This window comes from Cyprinodon tularosa, unplaced genomic scaffold (genome assembly GCF_016077235.1).
Source record: "Cyprinodon tularosa strain WSP-4 unplaced genomic scaffold, ASM1607723v1 ctg666, whole genome shotgun sequence".
Lineage (NCBI taxonomy): Eukaryota > Metazoa > Chordata > Actinopteri > Cyprinodontiformes > Cyprinodontidae > Cyprinodon > Cyprinodon tularosa.
Window position 1 is genome coordinate 544,703 of NW_024039414.1, and position 22,768 is coordinate 567,470.

The 22,768-nt window shown below is 37.5% G+C and overlaps 2 protein-coding genes across 2 annotated transcripts; both read right to left on the reverse strand.

Annotated features, from left to right (window-relative positions):
- Positions 1–2,691: 2,691 nt before the first annotated feature.
- LOC119771333 (E3 ubiquitin/ISG15 ligase TRIM25-like) lies at positions 2,692–7,946 on the reverse strand. Its single transcript, XM_038267202.1, has 2 exons — positions 7,797–7,946; positions 2,692–4,549 (listed from the first exon to the last, which is right to left on the reverse strand). The coding sequence occupies exon 2, from the start codon at positions 4,450–4,452 to the stop codon at positions 3,121–3,123; it is 1,332 nt and encodes a 443-aa protein (XP_038123130.1). The 5' UTR covers positions 4,453–4,549; positions 7,797–7,946; the 3' UTR covers positions 2,692–3,120.
- Positions 7,947–12,753: 4,807 nt separating this feature from the next.
- LOC119771347 (tripartite motif-containing protein 16-like) lies at positions 12,754–22,695 on the reverse strand. Its single transcript, XM_038267215.1, has 2 exons — positions 22,559–22,695; positions 12,754–15,184 (listed from the first exon to the last, which is right to left on the reverse strand). The coding sequence occupies exon 2, from the start codon at positions 15,076–15,078 to the stop codon at positions 13,405–13,407; it is 1,674 nt and encodes a 557-aa protein (XP_038123143.1). The 5' UTR covers positions 15,079–15,184; positions 22,559–22,695; the 3' UTR covers positions 12,754–13,404.
- Between the last annotated feature and the right edge of the window lie 73 nt (positions 22,696–22,768).

The window sequence follows — 22,768 nt, forward strand, 5'->3', positions numbered from 1 at the left end:
ATGTTACATTGTTGATTAAATGTGTCCTTATTCTAGCTTTTGAGTTGTTATAATATAAAATATAATATCATAGAAGAACATAGAATAGAATATCATAGAATATAATATAAGAAAATATCATGTCATTTCATAGAATATCATAGAATAACTTTATTGTCATTACACTGTCACAAGTACAAAACAACGAAATTTACTTTGCATCCGTCCAGAAGTGCTATACAGGATATAAATATATTTGTTTTACATGTGTATAGAAAACTATGTATGTATGGACCAGAAATGCTATATATAAACAGAAAGTAATTGTAAGAGGCTATAACATTAATACATTTTAAAACTATATACAGTTTATACAGGAATTGGTAATAATTTAATTGAGTACACAGGCTTTAATACAAACAATTTGCTAAAAGATCAACCAACTCAGTGTGGAAACTAAGTCAAAACTACAAAAAAGATGTATATTCATTATAAAGAAAATACTTTTTTGTAAATACATTCTTACCAGAATTCCTTAACAGATAGTTTTCGCTCCCATCTTCCCCTGACAATAACCTGCAGAAACAGATTTTCTAGAGGATCAATTTATTTGATGGTAACTGGACATCATCTCTCCCTCAGAGGCTCAGATCCACGCCTTCACTGTTCTGTAGACACTTTGCTGAGGCCTGCACTCATTTGCCAGTAAGGTAAATCAGATGAGGTTAGTCCTCCCCTGTACCTGTTACATACTTCTATCTTTAACCCTATAATGCCAAAAGTATCATATTTGATACATACGGTTTCTGAAATGTTTTGCGTCTGACACCTTTTGCATAATTTAATGGTAAAAACTTTGCTCAAAATCCTAGATACACAATCAGATATACCTGATAACAGCCAGTAGAAGACTACACAAAAGATAATCTGGACTTATCACATAGTAATAAATTATTAATATAAAAAATGTATTTCTGTTTTTTCTTTTTACATATTTTGTTAAAAGGCCAAATAAGGAATTCAAACCAAAAAAAAGTAATTTTCTGTTTTGTTTTATTCTTGGATCGGGTTTTAAAAGGGTTAAAAGCTGCAATTTAATTCGGATTAGGGCTCAACTATTTTATCAAAACTAAATTGCAAATATTTTTAACCAAAATAGCAATTTTATTTAGATTTTTCTTGAATTAACTCCAATCTTTTAAATGTTTCACCCCAGACCTTCGATTTTTGAAGGTTTGCTTGCTTGGAGTCCATTGTTAAAAGACTTTACTGTAACTGTGTGAAAAAAAGTGTTTACTTCTACTTGCATGGATCTGTGTTATAGCTGCAACTCTCTCTACCTTTCTGTTTGATCAAAAATCCACTACAAGCATTTAATCACCATCTAAAGGGCTGGAGGGAGAAATTTAGTGCCTTAATCTGGTAAATTATACTATAAATAAAAATCATATTGCAATTTTACAGCTGTGTTTTGTTAAATTAAGATCATATTGAAAATTAAATGAATTGCCCAGGCCTAATTTAGATAGTTACTGCAACATGAAAATCTGTCACAGATTCTGTAAATATTTTGTTACCTTGCAGAAATAAAGTGAGCGTAATCAGTCTTAGCTACCAGCCAGAACTCATTTTTAGTGTTTACCTGTTGCAAGGGCTGGGGTACTTTTAAATGCAAAAATGTAGTAATGTTGATCTAATTCAGATTCTGGTTAAAATCTGAGTAACACGTGGACATAAATGATAAAATCTTGTCATCCCCACTGATTTTATAGAAGACTATGGTTTTATGATGCAAGTTATCACTGTAGTTTCTCAGTGAGCTCCGTGATCGACTGCAGCACCCATTAGTTGAACTCATTACTGAGAAAGCAAGCTTGTTCTTTTGGTAAAACCCAGTAATGCAGATCGACATGTTGGCTAAGTTCAATAAGAACTGTTAGTCTGGCTCTTCTACATGCACTGCAAAAACAATCTAGAAATAAGTAAAGATTTCTTAAATTAAGTGTATTTACCCTTAATTTGAGATGGTAAGTAAGAGGATTTACCAATGGAATGAGTATTTTTACTCTTAAAATAAGATAATTAGATAAAGTTTACTTGAAATAAGACAATGCAATTGTTTTTTCTTATTTTAAATGTAAATTGTCTTGTTCCATTGGCAAAGTGTCTCACTTACCTCAATACAAGAAAAAATGCACTTATTTTAAGACAAATTGACTTAAGATTAAAAATTTAATGCAGTGTGTTTTATGAAATTAATTTCTGAATCATTTCCTTTGCTGTTCCTCATCCATGTTTTGATGAATCCTCAAACAGATAGAGGTTCTGTGACCTAAATGTTCCAGTTAGTTTCTTTCTTTGGTAAACTTAAGCAGCCCACAGAGGTGGATATGGAATTTTATTTAAAGAAATGGGTTAAAAAAAACAATTTTTTTTTTATGTTGATAGCTGAAGGCAGGAAGGATTTACTTTAGGGGTCTGTACGTCACCGGATATATATATATATATATATATATATATATATATATATATATATTACTGTTTTTATATATTTTTTACTGTTTTTCAAGGCCGCACTTAAAAAAAAAAAAGAAATTGTAAAGAGCTGTTCTAAACCAAAATGACAAATAAATCCGTCTAAGTCTAAAAGTGTTTTATTCACTGAAAAAAAAGGCATAAAAACCCCTTAAACAACAAAAAAAGTCTGCAAAAAGAGATTTATTCTGCACTTTTATTTCCATTTTGTTCATTTCTACAATCAGAACAAACGAGAAGCTTCTCTTTTTCCATAGAATCAACGACTGATGTACTTTAATATACAGTTTCCCTCAGCGCTTCTATAAATGGATATAAACAACTGAGCAGTGACAGGCTATGAAACAGAAACAGGGAGGGGCAGCACCCAAACTACAACATCAAAATGACAAAAATGACAAATAAAAATGACAAAAAAACAGCTGATCTCTGAACTAAGCTTAGCTGAGCTTTAGCTGAGAACTAAACTTAAAAAAGAAAACAGAATCCCAGGATATAGAGGTTTAGTGAATGTGGTTTGGACTCTATTTTTATCGAATCCAAACAATTAATCGACTACCATGATATGTTTGTCTAGATCCGCCCCTCTCCAGTAACGATCTCTACTCAGAACCTCTGGGAACTGGAGGAGGAATCTGCCAGGCTGAATCTGCCCGGACGGTCAGGATGGGATTGCTCTTGTTGCATCTGTGTTTTTCTGATCCAGTCGGATGATATCAGATTTCTGTTTGGATCTAGAGGGTTATCTTGTGACCGTTTTAAGAATATCGCCGGCCATACGGCGCCTAAATCCGTCAGGAAAACGGTTGTCCAGGAGGAACTCAAGGTTTTCTGTATTTTCTCTCTGAGCTCTGACACAGCTGCTGTCACATCCTTAAAGTACGTCAGAGGACGAATATTGATGCTGGATGAGTGTGTAGACTCACTGAAGGTCACTCCAGGGACCTTTAGTGAGATCCTTTTCAATGTGCCACTCAGCATCTCTGGTGGTTTCAATGGGAGCTCTGGAAGTGAGGGGTAGTTCTGGAGAAACCGGTTGAGATCCTCTGTGTTTGAGAGCTTCTCCAGCTCAGCTTCTTTCCTCTTCAGCTCAGTGATCTCCTGCTCCAGCTCCGCCTGAAGCTCTTTGATTCGACTCACTTCAGTTTCCTGCTTGGATCTGATCTGCTGCTTCAGATCAGAGCTTCTTTTCTGGATCTGATTGATCAGATCAGTGAAGATCTTCTCATTTTCCTCCACTGCTTTATCAGCAGAGACATTGATGGCCTCCACCTCCTGTTGAAGCAGCTTCACTTCCTTCTCCTGGTCCTGGATTCTCTGCTGGATTTTTTGCAGACTCTGGTGAAGCTCCTTCAGCTTTTCAGATCTTTCAGCTTCAGCTGGGACTGTTTCATGGCCTTTATGTTGATCCATTAAGCAGAGATAACAGATACACTGCTGATCAGTACGACAGAAGATCTTCATCACCTCATCGTGACGAGAGCAGATGATCTCCTGGAGCTTTTTCACAGGGTGTGTCAGTTTGTGTCTCTTTAATGGTGGAGCATCATAGTGAGGCTGGAGGTGATTCTCACAATAAGAAGCCAAACAAACCAGGCAGGACTTGACAGCTTTCAGCTTCCTCCCGATGCAGACGTCACAGGCCACATCTTCAGGTCCAGCATAGCAGTGATCAGCTGGAGAAATGTGGATTCCATTTAGATCATCGATTAAAGCAGCTAGCATGATGTTCTTCTGCAGGACAGGTCTTGGTCTGAATTCTTTCCTGCACTGAGGGCAGCTGTAGTTCCTCCTTGGACCATCCGTATCCCAGTGGTCTTTAATACAGTCCATACAGTAGCTGTGACCACAGGGAATGGTTACTGGATCCTTCAGCAGATCCAAACAGATGGAGCAGGAGATTTTTTCTTGCTCTAGATTAGTAACCTTCTGAGCCATTTCTCCTCTCAGTAACAATGACTGTTAGTTTCACTGGTCTGAGGTCAGATCTTCAAAGTGAATTCCAGGAGTTAACTCCTCCTTCTGGTTTGTTGATCTAGGAGAAAGAACATGGAAACACGTTAGTTCACGGTGAGAAAAAAAATGGCTTTTGACCAAAATAATTTGATTTAACATTTGTCCCATGGAAAAGAAAATTAGATCTTATTTCACAGTCCACATTAAATTTATTTACGAGTCATTTTTATTTTTTTTTTACCCACAGGCAATCACTACGATTGCCGGAAATCCGGCCTGGAATACTTTAATCCCTTCAGTAAATCCTGGGGGAGTTTTTTTTTTTTTTTTTAATGTCGATAGCTGAAGGCAGGAAAGATTTACTCTAGTGGTCTGTGCTTCACCGGATCTAGAGGAAACTCTGACTGAAGACACTTTTGTTGTCTAACAATCTTCTGAAGAGGAATCTCACTGTTTTTAGCTTTATGGAGCTCCTTTTTAAAGGGGAACGCTGTTTTTTTTTTTTACCTTGGGCCCTTGATTTTACGTTATTACATCATGTTCTACTCACCCATATGAGTTTTGTGTCATTTGGAGCCGTTCTAAAGATATTCCGTTAGGTTATATCCAGGTAACATCTTCCTATGGGCAACGACTTGAAGGCACAAACTAAACTGTTCATAATTTATCATTTATGGTACGCCAGCATTCATAGCATGTAGGCGAATCACTGTCCTCCAGACATCCACGGTTATATTTGTTATATTTACATCTTTTGAAAACAAAGCGGAGTGTGTGTGATGTCATCCGAGCGTGCCGGCTACCATTCACTCATCCTGTCCGCTGAACTGCTGCTAGTTTTACTCACATGCCTGGAAGATGTCTAGTGCTGCTACCACAGATGATCTCACTCTTGAAATGGAATTGAACGACTCAGATTAGCTAGCCGAATGAATAGAAGGAGTAGAGCGTAGCCGCCTGATGTAATGTACATTGGTTAAATAATTTTTTTTTTAGAAAAAAACCCCAAAAAACTCCAGTGCGGCTCTCGGATGACGTCATACATGCGCCGCTTTGTTTTTAAAAGATATAAATACAAAAAATATAACGACATGTTATGAATGCTGGCTGGCGTACCATAAATGATAAATTATGAACAGTTTAGTTTGTGCCTTCAAGTCGTTGCTCATAGGAAGACGTTACTTGGATATAACCTAACGGAATATCTTTGGAACACCTCCAAATGACACAAAACCCATATGGATGAGTAGAACATGATGTAATAAAGTAAAGTCAAGGGGCCAAAGTAAGTATATAAAAAAAAAAAATTCTCTCTAAAGTCATTTTTTTCTGATGCAGTTACCTCAGCAGATGATAGTAGAGGAGATCACACTCCACAACAGACTGATAACAGATATGGAGTGTCTTGTTGCAAATGCTGAAGAACTTTAAGCTATTCCTAAAAAAAGCTCTATGAATAACTTCCAAGCAGAACCTTTTAGCAACAATCATAAAAGTTTACTTGTAAAAGCAAATCTGTTTGGCTATTATCTAACTCTGGGACATTGATTCCTGGAGCAATATTTACCAAACAGGAAACACAGCAAGAGAAATGTATTTTTTATAAAACTCTCACATATTCTCTCTGGGCTGCATTTATCATTTTGTTGCATTAAAACTTTTCCACAGCTGATTTTTATCTTCTTTTATCCTTCCCTTAAATATATTTCCCACTATTAGAATTCAAACATCAACATCCTAAAAAGGCGCCTATCAACCCTCGGTCTTTCAATGTTCATAAAGTCAAACACAATTTAAGGCCTATTTCCAAATATGCGTCTGTTGCCTTTATCCCAATAAAAGATCATTTGAGTTTTGCACCATTTTTTTTATTTAGATCAACTGTAGCAAAACTGAATGGAATACATGTTTAATGTGCAACTCACAGAACAATGTCTGTACTGTAAGTCAGGAATTTGAAGAGGTGTAACTTTTATTTTAATTGTGACAACAATAAAAAAAAGAAAAAGAAAAAGAAAAAACTACATTAACAAAACACCAAAGTTAAAATGCACAAATAGTTTTGCAACAACAGTTCTGAACTATTTGGAGCAAAACTGAGAATGTAAGAGGTTTTTTATGTGAAACATGTAGAACAGAATGTGTGCATTTGTACTTAAAATTTGAACAGTTGTAAAAAAAATAAAAAAAAATAAAAATTGTAATTGTGATTTTTTTTATTCTACAAATACAAAACTTAGACTGCATCTCTATCTACAACTTCAAATACACACTTAAAAATAATAATAATAATAATAATCTTCATACACTGCAGCTAACATAATCATACATGATTTTGTTCCATTTCTAGATTTTATTACGTTTGAATTAAGAGCTAGAAGTATTTATTGGTAGAAAGGTAAAAAATACCCACTATAACAATATTGTGGATGCCGTCTTAGTAGCAGTTTTTTGTTGTCGTCTTTTTTTGCTTAAAGTAGAATGTAGCATCTGGTTTGCTGAAAGAAAACAGTGTAGCTGCAGCAAAAAAATTAAATTTAAATCCTAAATGATGTCATTTTTTATATGGACCATCTCCCCCAGCCTGTTTCTGATACCATTAATATCATCCTGCTGTTGGGTAAATTTCACATCCACTGTGCTAAAATGGAGAAATGCTAAATTCTCCTTTCATTGGTTTATCGATTACTTTAAACCCCATTTTTCCATCTTTAGAGAGATTTTGTCATTTTGTTTACACAAGTGTAAAACAAAAATAAATTTCGTTTGGAAACAGCTCACTGGACAATTTAATCTGTTTAAAACTACAGCCTTGAAAAATAGTAGAAATGACTGTAAATTTACAGTTTCTAAACTCTTTTCTCTTATAAAGATAAAAAAAGAAAAATATATGCCAAAAAATTTTGTCTTAAGCTCTTTGCATTCTCTTTTTTGTTTTTTCATGTCTGCATGACTCTTTCTGTGTTTGATTTAAATGTTTCTTGGCACAAAACAAAAGTTCAATTTAAATATGCTGTATAGTTACAGAAGCCTTGTTTATACTGATTAAAAAGGCACAAACATCTTGTTAAACTATGGTAGCAGGGTGAAGCTAAACACCCTGAAGTAAGTAAGGTCTCTACAGCTTAAAATGCTGACCAGGCTACAAGCTAACACTAGCAATGCCAAGCTAACTCATGACAGCCTGCTATCAGTAAGATAGTTTTTCAGCTCTCTGTTCTAAGAGAGAACGTTTTCTAGTCCGTTTTCTTATATTTACTTTATTTAGCTGTAATATTCCCGGGTTAAAATGGGTTATATTCAAAAAGTTTTTGACAAAAACTTACTGTGATTCCTGTTCTTTATTCCACGCTGGAAGCCTGGTTATCTCAGCGGAGTCCCGCGGTCAGATTTAAAAAACAACAACGTGTCACGTGACAGAGGAGGATTTCTTCTTCTCTTCTTAGCAACAGTTGACAGACAAACCCTGCATTACTGACACCTACTGGACGAAAGAGGGACAGGACATTCATTCTCATTTCAAAGGGGGGGCTATTAGATAGATAGATAGATAGATAGATAGATAGATAGATAGATAGATAGATAGATAGATAGATAGATAGATAGATAGATAGATAGATAGATAGATAGATAGATATTGATAGATTTATCTTTACATAGATATATTTATATTGATAGATATAGCTTTAGATATATTTATATTAATAGATATAGCTTTAGATAGATATATTTATATTGATATAGCTTTATATAGATATATTTATATTGATATAGCTTTAGATAGATATACTTATATTGATAGATATAGCTTTAGATAGATATATTTATATTGATAGATATAGCTTTAAATAGATATATAGAGCAAATACAGTTAGTCACATTCAGAGAAACATGATTGCAATGGAAACAGGTGAAGTTATAAGAAAAAGCAGAGAACAAAATGTTAGAGATTGAACAAATACTGCAGAATGGGAGCATAGAGAAACAATTAAGCCGAATGTTGACAACGAGTCCTCATGTCCTCCAGAAGTCTAAGCCTATAGCACCATAACTATAGAGAAAACTTTAAAAACTGAGCTCCTCTAACTAGCTTTATCAAAGAGAAAAGTTTTAAGCCTACCCTTAATAGTAGACAGGGTGTCTGCCTCAAGGTCTAAAAGATTTACCTCTCATTCTACTTTTAGAAATTCTAGGAACCACTAGTAAACCTACAGATTGAGAACAATTCTGGATTAAACAGGAAGACTTTTGGATCAGCTGAAGACTTTTAACTATAGTTTGATAGTAAAATATTACAAATATTACAATAGTCCAGCCTTGAAGTAACAAATGCATAGACTAGTTTCTCAGCATCACCCCTGGACAGGATAATTCTATTTTTTGCAATATTGCGCAGATGAAAGAAGGAAATTCTAGAAATCTTTTTGATATGGGATTTAAATGACAGGTCCTGAAAAACAACACCAAGATTTTTTACTTTATTATGTGAAATCAATTGGAATGGCAAGTTCAACAGAGCTATGGCTCTAGGTGAGTTTGGCAATTTTATTAAAAAGGAAATTGGGGGACATTAAAGAGATAAAATTAATACAGGTAATATAAGAAAAAAAGGTCCTAGGACAATAAAGTTAGAAAAAAAAAAAAAAGTAGAACAAAATTGGTAATGTTATGAGAAAAATGTCATATATTGATAACTAAAGGGGAATATTTCCAGAGTAATCACAGTTTGTAGAACAATTTCAGTCTTGGAGTAATAAGATCATGTTTGATTATTTAAAATCATTTTTTCTTCTTTGTGAGAATAAAGTCAGGATGAAGCCAAGGGATACGAAATAAACTTGTAATATTACAAAAAATTTAATATTACAAATATAAAATATATTCTGAGATTAAAGTCCCTCTGGTACTGTTTAAGTGTCTGAGTCTAACAGCAGATTTGCCACATTCAACATGGCGGATGCTGACTCATGCACACCACAGACAGACCCCGTCCAACGAGGCGTCTACGGACCAAGGTGGAGGTGGAGCAGCTGGTGTAGAGTCAATGGCCTGATCCTGAACGTCGAGAAGATGAAGGAGATCATCGTTGACTTTAGGAAGAACCGGCCTAACCACGCTCCACTGGTCATCAACAGCTCAGCTGTAGAGGTGGTCAGCAGCACCAAATGTTTACTAATTTAAAATAAACTGCAGACAACCACATTTTATCTTTTATTTTATCAAGTTAAAATTTATTAAATCAATAGTTACAATACATTTAACATGTTACAGTAATTATTGCAGTAGTTACCACTAATATAAAAAACACAATGGAAAAACTAACAAACAGCAAGGTTAAATAATATTGTGCTGTGGGCATTGAGGACAAATTAAAGTCTTAATATTGAGGTTTACCAGAAACCTATACATACAGACCAATACATTCATTTTGACTCTCATCATCTACTGGAACATAAACTTTTAGTGATCAGGACGCTGAGTTACTGGGCTGACAATATTCCCTAAACTACAGAGGGTAAATAAAAGAAACAAAAACATGTTAGGAAATCACTTGAAGCTTGTGGTTATCCCAACTGGCTGTTTATTAAGTCAGCAAAACCAACTAGCAGGAAGAACCACACTGCTGAACACACAGAGATGCAAAAACATTGAAATTGTATATGTTTAAGAAATCTCTGAGAAACTCAGATGGAATTACTCAAAACACAACATACCAGTGAACTTCAAGACTAAAAACAAACTCAGACAAAAACTGGTTCCTCCTAAAGACAGAACACTCAAACCTAAGCTGAACGGCGCTGTGTATGCGATCTAGAACAGTGAGGACTGTACAGCCTTCTATATTGGAGAAACCAAACAACAATCAGACAAACATACGACAAAGAGCCAGCATTTCTGGGCAAGATTTATATATACACTTGCACCTCAAAAAAAAAGGGACACACCTTTGAATACCAGTTTTCAGATTTTGGATAGAGAGGACAGATGGCTTTAAAGAGGGATAGAGAAAGCAATCTTTGTAAAAAGCCATCACCAAACAGAGGGGCAGACTTGCAGTTTTAGCTTCCAAGCATTAAAAAGCTAATCATGGAAGACATTCCCAAGAAACGGCATAAGCACTACTATTATGACTCAAAAGGCAAATCACACGGCACATGAACAACAAAAAACTCCAATAATCCAAAAATAAAAATAAAAAAATCGGGTGCCTACTTGATTTGCATCTGACTTGGACTTAGGAGGATGCACGTCCATGCTGCTAAAATACATCAGTGCTCCAACTAGAGATTGCTCTGTTGTGAGCCAACAGAATTGACGAAGACTCCTGGATAGTTGTCGAACTGACAGGTTGCCTTCCAATTTAAGCCTGTTAACGGTTGCCATAACCTGGATGACTGTGGGTTAAAAAAGCCAACCAGCTAGCTCCAACAGGTCGTAGAGACACAGAGTCGGAACAATAAGCTAACCGTGAAACGGATGAAAGGAAGGGCAGCTTAAGAGAGAGACAGTGAACCGTTACTCAGCATAAAGCTTGGCAAATGCTTGATGCATCCGTGAGGTAAGTATAGGAAAATAACATGATTTATGACTTCCAAGCCCCGCCGTACAGCCTCCATGCAAAGCACACTAAGGAAAATTTGTAAATACATGGACAGGTCAGCGCAAAAAAAAAAAAAAAAACATGGCGAAAGAGCAACAGCTTCTGCTGGCGAGAGTTTGCAAATGTAAACATATGGAGACATGCATTGATTTATCTCATAAATACCACCACAATCGACCTGTCCAGGGTTTACCCTGCATCTCGCTCGTAGATAGGCACCAACACCCCTCGCAACCCCACTTGGGGTAAACGTGACGGAAAATAGATGGAAGGATACCACCACAATCAATGAATTGTGAAAAAACTCTCGGGAAGAAATTACTGTCCGTCATCTATGGCATGAAAAGACTTGGCTGTGTTTTCTACTTCCTGGTGTACTGGGTTTTTGTAAGCTTGGTGTTTGTGCTGTACACGCCCACCCCAGGAGTCAGCCAGAAAAGGAGACATTGCGAGAGGATGCTAATTTTATCTGTGGCTTGTATGCGCATCAGGCATAACCTTACTTTCAGTCACTCTCGGGGCAACTGCTTAACAGAAACCAACACAATAAAATGATTTTCAAATGAATTTAGCCACACTAGGAAACATCAAACAGAAAATTTTAGCATGCCTCTCTTGGATAAATATCAACATTAAATCAAATCCCAAGTCAAGGTTGCCAAGGGGAAGAGTATTTACAAAGAAAGGAATGGCGTTTTCACCCCTCGCTTCTGAGGGGTGACGATAAAGAGATTCTCCATCAAAGGTGTACCATCAAAAGGTCTACTATGTGGTTGAACTGAGATGTTGGGTTCCTCTTCGCCTCAGCCAGTAGCTGAAAAATAGGGCATTGCTTACTACAGTCGTAGTATGACAACCTCTATAGGTGACTACTTGGCAAGCTGGGAGGTGTAGTTACTAGTTTGCCATAAGAGCAGTGGCATAATAAAGTTAAGAGTAAAAGAAGGCAAGCAAGCAAGGAGCTGGGAAGAAAAGGTAGCTGTATTCTATGTTGTCTGAACTGAGGGTTCTGTTCAGACAACACGGTTTAGTGTTTTAGCAATCCATAAAAACTAACATTCATCTTTGGTCCAAAAGCTAATTTATTTCCTGTTTGAGTTGTAGAAGCACAGAGTTGTTCATTGCTTTGGAAAACTAAAGGGGCAATTCGTGGTGTGTTTGGAAATGTATCAAGTAGGGACATGTGGAACATTCATATGATTATTTGACTTTCCAATAAGATGACATCCCGATTGATGAGGATCATGAAAATAATAGTTTCCATCAGCTTGTCTGTACATAGCTTTGACCAGGGATGAATTAATCGATTATGGAAACAATTGTCAACTAAGCTTGGAGAAACCGAAAAGCTTTGTCTGTTGATTGAATAGCGGGTAGGACTGGAATGGCTTAAGGTGCCGCAGAGCCATCCCAATGAGACGGTGTACCAGGCTGCACTACCTCACCCAGAAGTACTTCATTGACGATGATATTGAGGAAGTCCAGGTCGATGCTACACAGAATGTTTTTCAGACTTCTGATGTCCAGACAATTGGATTTTAAGCTCAAACTTTTTCTATAAATTTGCCAAAAACAAAACAAAAAAAAAATGCAAAAAAGAAGTTTAGATTTATATATATATATATATATATATATATATATATATATATATATATATATATATATATATATATATATATATATATATATATACACACTTGCACCTCAAGAAGAAGGACACACTTTTGAATACCAAAGGTTGAGAATTTGGATAGAGAGGACAGACTAAATTAATCGATTAATTGGTAACTGGAGTAAATAGAGACTCTAAAACATGCCTTTCGCTGACACACTGATTCAATTAGAGCTGTACTTATATCAAGATACAACAAATCTTTATCCGTCAATATTCTCTATCCAGAACTCCTCAATTTGAAAGGTTTTGGTTTCACCTGGTTTAATTTCTTAAAAAAAAAAATCTTCTTTAAAGAACCTTTGGCTATCCGATAATTAATTGATTAATCCGAAAAATAATCACCAAATTAATCGATTTGCAAAATAATTGTTAGTTACAGCCCTAGCTTTGACCAACATTTGGTCTGACAAAGCAATCGGTGTAATTTTAATTAATTTAATGGAATAAAAACCTTCTGGGCAGTGATGACCTCCATCCAAACAAACTCAAACACAAACAAAACAACAATCAAGGCCACAAAGGAGCTCAATTAATACTGCTGATCTCTAAGCGGTAAATAATGACACAACAAAGAGTTCTCTGTATTAAAGATTATAAACTAGAGAAACCGTAAATAAAATACACATTTTTAACTCACTGCATCTCTGATGATTACAGATTATTTCAGTTTAACAAAGTGAGCAGAATCTCCATTAAGGATAGGCCTAATCCCAGCATATAGAGGCTGACTGAATCTGGTAAGGACTCTACGGAGGAGAGTCATGGTTCTAGAGACGCTGTAGAAAGACAGAATACCTGCTCTGTGATCCACGTACACTCCTATTCTGGAGGAAACTGGACCTGAAGCTGGAGCTTGCATGTAGTTGTGATAGAAGGTATAGCTGTTTGTAAAACACTGCAATGACCACGACTTATCATTAAATCCAAACAAGCATCCATCCGACCACCCTGCTCTATCGATATTCTTGTACGAAACCGCTACATAAACTCCACCTCCTCTCCACTCCACCTCCCAGTAACAGCGGTCAGTCAGACTCTCTCTACTCAGAACCTGATTATGATTAGTAAACCTGTCAGGATGATCGGGATAAGACTGCATTGAGTCCATGAAAGCTACTTTTGTGTTCCCTTCAGATAATGTCAACTTCCCATTTGCTGTGTTTGGATCCAGAGTGATCTCTTGTGAATATTCCAAAAAATCAGCTCTTGTGTTTGGTTCTGGTCCTGACAGTATGATATCCACTCTAGTAGCTAAGTGTGAGATGTTTTTCCACGTGTTTCTCAGGAAATCATCCACTTTCTCTCTGAGCTCTGACACAGCTCCTGTCACTTTCTCAAAATATCTCTGAGTACGAACATTGATCCTGGATGAGTGTGTAGACTCACTGAGTGCTGACAGTGAGGGGTAGTTCTGGAGAAACTGGGTGTGATCCTCTGTTTTTAAGAGCTTCTCCAGCTCAGCATCTTTCATTATTAATTCAGTCATTTTCTGCTCCAGCTTCTCCTGAAACTCCTGTATTCGACACACTTCAATTTCCTGCTGGGATCTGATCTGCTGCTGTAGATCCCGCCTTCTTCTCAGGATGAGACGGATCATATCAGTGAAGATCTTCTCATTGTCCTCCACTGCTTTATCAGCAGAGCCATTGATGACCTCCACCTCCTGATGAAGCCGCTTCACATCTCTCTTTTGTTCCTGGATTCTCTGCTGGATTTGTTGTCGTATCTTTTGGAGCTCCTTCTGCTTTTCGGTCCTTTCTGCTTCAGCTGGGACTGTTTCATGGCCTTTATGGTCATCCATTAAGCAGAGATAACAGATACACTGCCGATCAGTACGACAGAAGATCTTCATGACCTCATCATGATGGGAGCAGATGTTCTGCAGGAGCTTCTTTGATGGATTTGTCAATTTGTGTCTCTTTAATGGCGGAGCGTCATAGTGAGACTGAAGATGAGTGTTGCAATATGAGGCTGGGCAGGATAAACAAGACTTGACAGCTTTCCTCTTCCGCCCAGTGCAGACATCACAGGCCACATCTTCAGGTCCAGCATAGCAGTGATCAGCTGGAGCAGCTTGGAGTCCATTTTTCTTCAGATCCTCCACCAACTCTGACAACACTATGTTTTTCAGGAGATCAGGCCTTGGTCTGAACACCTTCCTGCACTGAGGGCAGCTGTGGTTTCCCCTCTGATCTTGTCCGTCCCAGTGCATTTTAATACAGCTCATACAGTAGCTGTGTCCGCAGGGAATAGTTGCTGGATCTTTGAGTAGATCCAAACAGATGGAGCAGGAGATTTTTTCTCGCTCAAAATTTGGTACATTTTCCGCCATTTCACCGCTCCGTAACAAGTGTCAGTTTTACTGGTGTGAGTTTAGCTCTCAAAAGTTAGTACTCCTGTGAATCGCACCAGTTCAGTCCTTTCTCTGTCTTGTAAATCTAAAAAAGGAACATAGAAATATGTTAGTTCATCTAATTGTGCTGAAATGTAACAGGAATGAAGAGAACTGAAACAATCAGGACAATATGACATATCTATATAAGAATAGAGGAGCAGTGTAATGACATATAGAGGGATCTATAAAGCTCGGTCTGTGCTCGCTGGACCGAGTCAGACTGCTTTTTTCCTGTGATTCAGAAGGAGCTGAAAACAGTTTTCCCTGAAGCCTGCAGCAGCAGAGACAGAGAAGAGCTAACCCAGCTCTGCCAGCCTGAATCTAACCACCGAACAACGGAAACCCCAATCGCTGTTTGTTGAAGGAGCCATTAGAAGCCGCCAGACCCATGACTGCCTGAGATGGAGAGACGGAGCAGCACCGAGGAACTGCTGCTACAGGCTGTGGCCAACCACTAGGGGTGGAACGGTTCACAAAATCCACGGTTCGGTTCGGTTCACGGTTTCATGGTCACGGTTTTCGGTTCGGTATATGTTGATAGTTAGGAAAATCTGTTATGGTCGTGTTGCTGTTAGCATAAACAAAACGTGTTGCACAATGCTTGCACACTGTTGCACTTTTATCCACAACTTTCTTTCGGCCGTCATCGTAGGTCACTCTAAATGCAAAGCGCTCCCATACAGCAGACCTATAAAGTGCTGCTGGCGGGTCTTCCAACTCCTGTTCTTTCCCACTCGCCATTCCGACACAATTCTCCACAACAACTGATTTTTTTCTGCTACACCCGGCTACGCTGCTTCGCTTCTTCTTGTTTACTACTGGTGGTTGGCTTTGGTCGCAGTACCGCCACCTTCTGCTCTGGAGTGTTAACGCTTCGCCTATGAGAAAAAGGAGCAGCGCATGAACCGAACGCAACACACGCAAATCGAACCGAGATAGTCGAACCAAACGGTTCGGACGGTTTTCATAAACCGTTCCATCCCTACTAACCACCGTAGCTAAAAGGAGACGTTTCGGCTACTGTGAGTTTGCAAAGTCGTCTCTTTAAGAGTTTAACTGAATGCTAATGCCCACTACATAGACTGAATGAGTCACGTGTTGCTAAAGCTAATTGCTACATGGAGCTGCAGCTACCTCATGCTGAATACATTATACATCGTGAGCTAACCCTTTCTTTGTTTCAGTTTGACCAGACCAGAACCAGAAGCCCTGTGGCTAGCTAAAGCCTAGCGTACACTGTGTGATTTTTTGCCCTTTTTCGGGGTGATTTTCCAGTCGTACGAGAATTTCCGATCGGAACGACTTTCAGCCTGTTCGTGCATCGTGTAGCGTAACGAGCGGCGATCAGCCTCTCACGACCACCTCCCAATCAGGAATCGTGAGTTCACGACCATCGTGGGAAAAATCGCTCAGGGCGCAAACAACGATTCTTCTTTTTCTTCTTCCTCTCAGATGAAAACACAGCAGCATGGCAATGAGTGAAATGGGGTTCTTTCTGTAAAACTGACAAACCATAGTAGCCATGTTTGCTCAGCCAAGTCTTTGTCCAAATATGTCTTGGCCTTTTCTTTTTAGGACTTTCAGCAAAAAATTGCACAAATTGTCAAGGCAACGCATTTCACTCTAGTGAGCTTCATATTCGTCTTCTACTGGTTTGTGTCAGGATTTATTCATATTTTATCTGCTGCTATTTCTAAAGGACACTTTCAATGCATTAATCCTTAAACTTTGAACATCCCTCAGACTTTGAAGGGACTTTTAAACACCTATTCCCCTTTTATTTCTTTATTTTGCTTATTTTCAGTAATGTTTTGTGTTTTGCTTAGTTATTAGATATTATACTGTGTGATTGTAGCTAATAATGGTACCATTGTATTTTAACTTGCATTCTTTTGTGTTTATTTTACACAGTGAATGATTAATCACTCAGGCTGGATTCACTCCAGGGGTTGACGTTAAGGATTTTTACCACTTGCCCTTTGGCAAGTGGTAAAAATTTGTACTCTCCCGACAATAAAAACTACTTGCCCCGGGAGATCGGGCGATGGTTAACATCGAGCCCTGCACTCTTCTTTTAGTAGCATTTGAATGAACAGAGACACATTTACTTGGTTGGTGGTTGTGGTGGATGATCCTCCCACCACCACATCATGTTAGTATTTTTTTCTTGCTTTATATTAGATTACAGTTTATGTTTAAGTTGATTATTTCTTTTAGACAGGTATTTTCTAATGGGTGCACACTTTAGTTAATGTCTGTCTGAATGGTTTATTTACACTTGTCTTTTGTTTGAGGTGCTGCTGATGCAAACCAGCTGGAGGAGGAAACCTGGAGCGTACCATTTTTGAAAGACTGACGGGGGAGACTTGTTTCAATTTGTTTTCAATTAGTTTGTCACTTAAATACTCACTTATTGTTTCTGCTCAGTAAAAGTTAGTTTTGCTTTATTTGTTTCATAGAATGGTTAATTTTGTATTTGTTTTATACTTTTATGTTGTGCCTCCCTCATGTGGTAGACTTGGGTTACTCCATCCCTTTTTAAGCAGCCTTTAGTTCTTTGTTTGCAGGTCAGTTTTTTTGTTTGAGTTGGATCCTCAGTTGACTTCAGTTAAGTTGGGCCTGGATCCATGTTATTTTGTATCGCTTTTCAGCCTTTGTTAACCATTTTTGACACAATTAAATGAAAGTACTTTTTCAAATTTTGAACACCTTTTGTCCTTATTTAAGTTTGGTCCCTCACAGTGATTAGTAACGTTGCTAAGAGCCATAGCTTAAATTGCTAAATTGGTGAAAGACAACTGAATTTTTAACAGCCGGATTAAGGAGTCCAATATTTCATGTAAGAGGCTAAAACCCTGGTCAGTAAGGAAATTACAGTTATAATCATTGAACTGATAGTAACTAATTAAAGTATTGAACATGTGAAGAAAGAGAGGTGCCAAAAGGCATGAAGTGCAAGACACCAGCCGAAATCTAGTCATTGCAAGTTCATTATCAGCTGGTTCAGTCCCAATTGATGGCCTTGCTTTTCACTGTAGCCTATGATGAAGGTTAACGCACCACTTCCTCCCAACCAATTGTAATCACGGACCCAGACACGCTGCCACCCTCTCAGAGGAAACAGAGGCAGAGGAAACTGGCACAGAGAAGTGTTTTAGTAGTTTGCCAGTTCTGCAATATTTCGTTTACAGCAAGTCAGACAAAAAACAAACCACAGTGATTTGTAAAAATTTCCCACGAGCTATGTTGGCTCCGACACGCTTCCACGTCGTCGTAGGAATCTTAGGGATCTTCTGCCCATAAAAAGAAGGCAAAGCAAACTAACTGGGCTTTCTTCTTGGTGATAAATATGAGAAATATGTCGCCTTTGTCTGTAGTTTAAAAACCTTTTTTCAAACAGCTGCTCGTCACTCTTGATCCACAATAGGAAGTTTGAAGTTTGAATTAACATATGAAACAAAATGGTGTTCCTAAAAATGATCTCATGTCGTTCTTATTAATTTTTTATCTGCATTCAAGCTCACATACTTTCCATAAATAGGTTGCATGTACCTGGTTTTAACCCAACATACTCAACTCTGGGTTCCTGAGCAAAACCCTTAAACCCACACTGTCCCCGAGCGCCACACAATGGCAGCCCACTGCTCCCAAAGGGGATGGGTCAAAATGCAGAGAATGAATATTGTTGGACAATAACAGGGATAACATATATATATATATATATATATCATATATATATATATATATATATATATATATATATATATATATATATATATATATATATATGATATATATATATATATATATATATATATATATATATATATCATATATATATGTGTTAGGGCTCCAAAGTAGGATAAGAGCTGAGAAGAAGGACCATGGGAGGAAAATTATTTGGAGCCGTTCTGAAGATATTCCGAATTCGTTATTTATAATTACATAGGAGCGGGTCTCGCATCCATGGAGGCAGACATCTTTGCGCTACGGCAGCGCAGAGCCAACAAACTAGCGATTGCGAGATCGCCCATTATGCTCGAAAGTAACTACGGCAAGTTGAGAGAGATAAACTGAGACGGTACTGAACAATAGATGGCAGTATTAAAATTATCTATGTAAACAAACCTCATCACTTGAGAAGGTAGGTGATGCGGACGTCGTGGAAGACATTTTGTCCCGTAACGCTCGCCGTACTGTTGGGGGGGGGGGGGAGATGTTCATGTTGATGCGGTCTGCAGTCTGAGCGTTAGATGTCGCTGAAAATTACACACTGTAGCTTTAAGTGACTGTTGCCGTTATTTAAGATAAAACATTTCAAATTCAGTTATTTATTTTAGACCAAATAACATTTTACATTCACATCCCGCTCGCTCCCGCCCTGAATGTAAGCCCCTCCCTGCTTACATTCAGGGTAAACATGCCGTGGCTCTGACTGTAGCTCTGGGTGGACTCCTGCGGGGTTGGGATGGGGGAGGCGACCCATGGCAGCTCCTGCCGCTTTCATTTAAGAGTCTCTTAAAGCCGCTAGTGACACCAGAAAAGTCGCTAGATTTTGTAGCTAGTCGGTTTTTTGAAAAAGAGTCGCTGGAGGAGTCTGAAAAGTCGCTAAATATAGCGACAAAGTTGCTGAGTTGGCAACATTGCACAAGCGAACCGGGCAACTGAGGCGGACTTTTCTATAAAGGATCACTGGTGCTTTGAGTGGGTCTCACCCTGGGAGTAGATCCACCACTGAAAGTCTATGAGCGTGACGAGCGTTCTTCCTGTCGCTTCGTTACTGCCGTAAACAATTTGTCTCTCTATGGCGCTGGGTTACGGGCGGTATGAAAGTACAGCTGTGGAATGGTCTGATGAACTGACACATCTTTTTGTTGTTGTTTTCTCTCACACTGGGTATTTACATCTTACATATAATTTTAAGATTTTACATAAAGACTGAATTACATGCCTGTTTATGCTATAGTATTTTTCTATTTGCAAACTCTGCATGCATGATGCCATTGACTTTTATACTTTGTCTGTGCATTGGCCTTTATAACTGACAGACTTACAATAAGCTAAGTCAATGACTCAATTTTATAACTCCACAGAGCTTAAATTTCTACACACAAAATCCCATAAATTGGTAAAATAACAGGCAACATCAAGTTCATATTTTGCTTTTTGCTCTTAGTTACAACAAGAATCTGATCATTTGAAAAAACTACACATACAAGTATGTATGCATACTTGTGAAACCTCTTCCCACAGCCGGCAAACTGCTTGTTTTCGTAGTGAAATGCTACACATGAAGGCATTTTTACTGCACATCTCCCTGGGAGTTGGGAGTACCAGCATGACGAACGGGGGCAATCAGCATTCCAGTGAACAGAGATCAGTGTTGACCCCCTACTCACACAAGCCCCCTTCTTGTCCTCAATTTTCCACACGTCTTCCAGGTCACCAGACACCTCTCCTCCCCTCTTACCATCACCAACCCCTGACCCACTCATGACCTCCTGCCACGCTTCCCTCCCCCCTGAGAGTCACTTCATTGCAGATGAAGAGAGGAAACCCTCTGGTCTGCACGGGATTCCCCTGAGTCTGCTAAGTACTGAATTAACCTTTAACTAGAGTGTAGAGACTTTAAAACATCCCTATATCTTACAGATCAATCCACTTAGAGCAGTAACTATGCCAAGATTGTAAAAGAAATATGTAAACATTTAGAATTTAAGATGAAAAAAAACTAGGGATGCACGATATTGGGATTTTGCCCGATTTTCGATATGCCGATATTTTCAAACTCATGTAGCCGATAACCGATACCGATGTTAAAGCTGGACAAAAATAAGTAGTCATTGAAAATAGCAGTTTTGTTATCCATTTCTGACACTTTGAAAAATAATATACTCAAATATATTTTCATATGCTGATATTAAATAGATTTTTCAAAATGCGGTATCGATCTATTTTACTTTCAAAATCTTGTGAAATTTCAACGTTCTGTTACAAACTCTCGTGATATTTGGAAATTCTTGTGAGATTTTGTTAGTAAAATAGATGGATACCGCGTCAATATATCAACATATAAAAATATGGCAACATTTCGTGAATTTTCGGGGGATTTCGTAGCATAACGATGACGTATAGCAATATTTCATTAGTACAAGAGATTGATATGGTGTTTTTAAATGGCAATATATCAGCATATGAAGATATTGGGATATTTTAATGTATCAATATTTTTTCCCTCGTCTTTAGAAGTTTTTAAGTCTGAAAAAAAGAAGTTTTTGAGGAAGAAGTAGTAGTATTTTTTATTTTTTTTTAGACTTTAGAAACTCAGAAGCTGATCAAATATCGGGTTAAATATCGGTGGGGTGGCCGATGTCCGATATTCAGTTTTAAGGCCGATACAGGCTGATACCGATAAGGGGCCGATTATATCGTGCATCCCTAAAAAAAACCTTTTGTATTCATCCAAATGCTTTCTCCAGAACTCCTTAAGTGGATAGCTGTAAGTGGATATAAGCTGTTGCACTGGGTATTTATCTATTTAATTATTGCACTGGGTATTTATATAGATAGGTATTTATCTATTTAATTATTGCACTGGGTATTTATATAGATAGGTATTTATCTATTTAATTATTGCACTGGGTATTTATATAGATAGGTGTTTATCTATTTAATTATTACACTAGATATTTATATAGATAGGTATTTATCTATTTAATCACTGCACTGTTAACTATCAGCTTGTAGATGATTATAAATGACATCCTTATGTATAATATATTACTTTTCTGTCAGTAAATCCTTGTAATTATTACATGCTGTAGCATTTAATTATCTTAACAGTAAAAAAAGGAACACATGAGCTTATTGTGATAAATATTAAAGTAAAATATGTATTTTTTCAACTTAAAAAACAGATTTTATCCGTTCAAAAGTGTTTTTTGTTCCATTTAGTGACATACAGATTTAATTGCTCTTTTGTGAAGGAAATCAATTTCAGTCTAAACTGGTTTTCTATTAATGAACCACATCTCTCCTGTGCTTAGATCCTGTAGTGTTTGACTGTCTCATTGTTAGCTTTGCAGTTATGTAAAACATTTATGATTTATTCATATTTGTAAACTGAAACGATAAAATGTTATGTCGGATTATGCTCAGCCCCCTGATGGTACTTGTTTTTATTTCACTGGTAGTGTTCCGTACGGTAGTTTATTTTTCATTTTATTAAAAAGAAGGGAAAAAAAAGTCTCGGCAGGTAATAAAACACAGAAGTTCCAGCGGAACCGAAAGTTAAATTAACGATGGACGGCGTCACCTTATGACAACTAAACTTCTCCTTACGAGCTGTAACAACATATTCATAACTTACATTTATAACATTACTTAATAAAGTTTTATTTGATCAAAGTTAACTCACCCCAGAGGGATTTTACTTCTGCCATACGCGGGTTTCTTCACATGATCCCAGCGATGGAAGGATGAGGATCTTCTTCTTCTTCTTCTTCTTCTATTGAGTTTTCTGGCAGTTTGCATCCTGTGTGCATTACCGCCATCAACTGGACGGAGATGTAATTCAGAAATATAATGCCTATATATCTTTATATCTTCATGAAACTAAATTCTATCT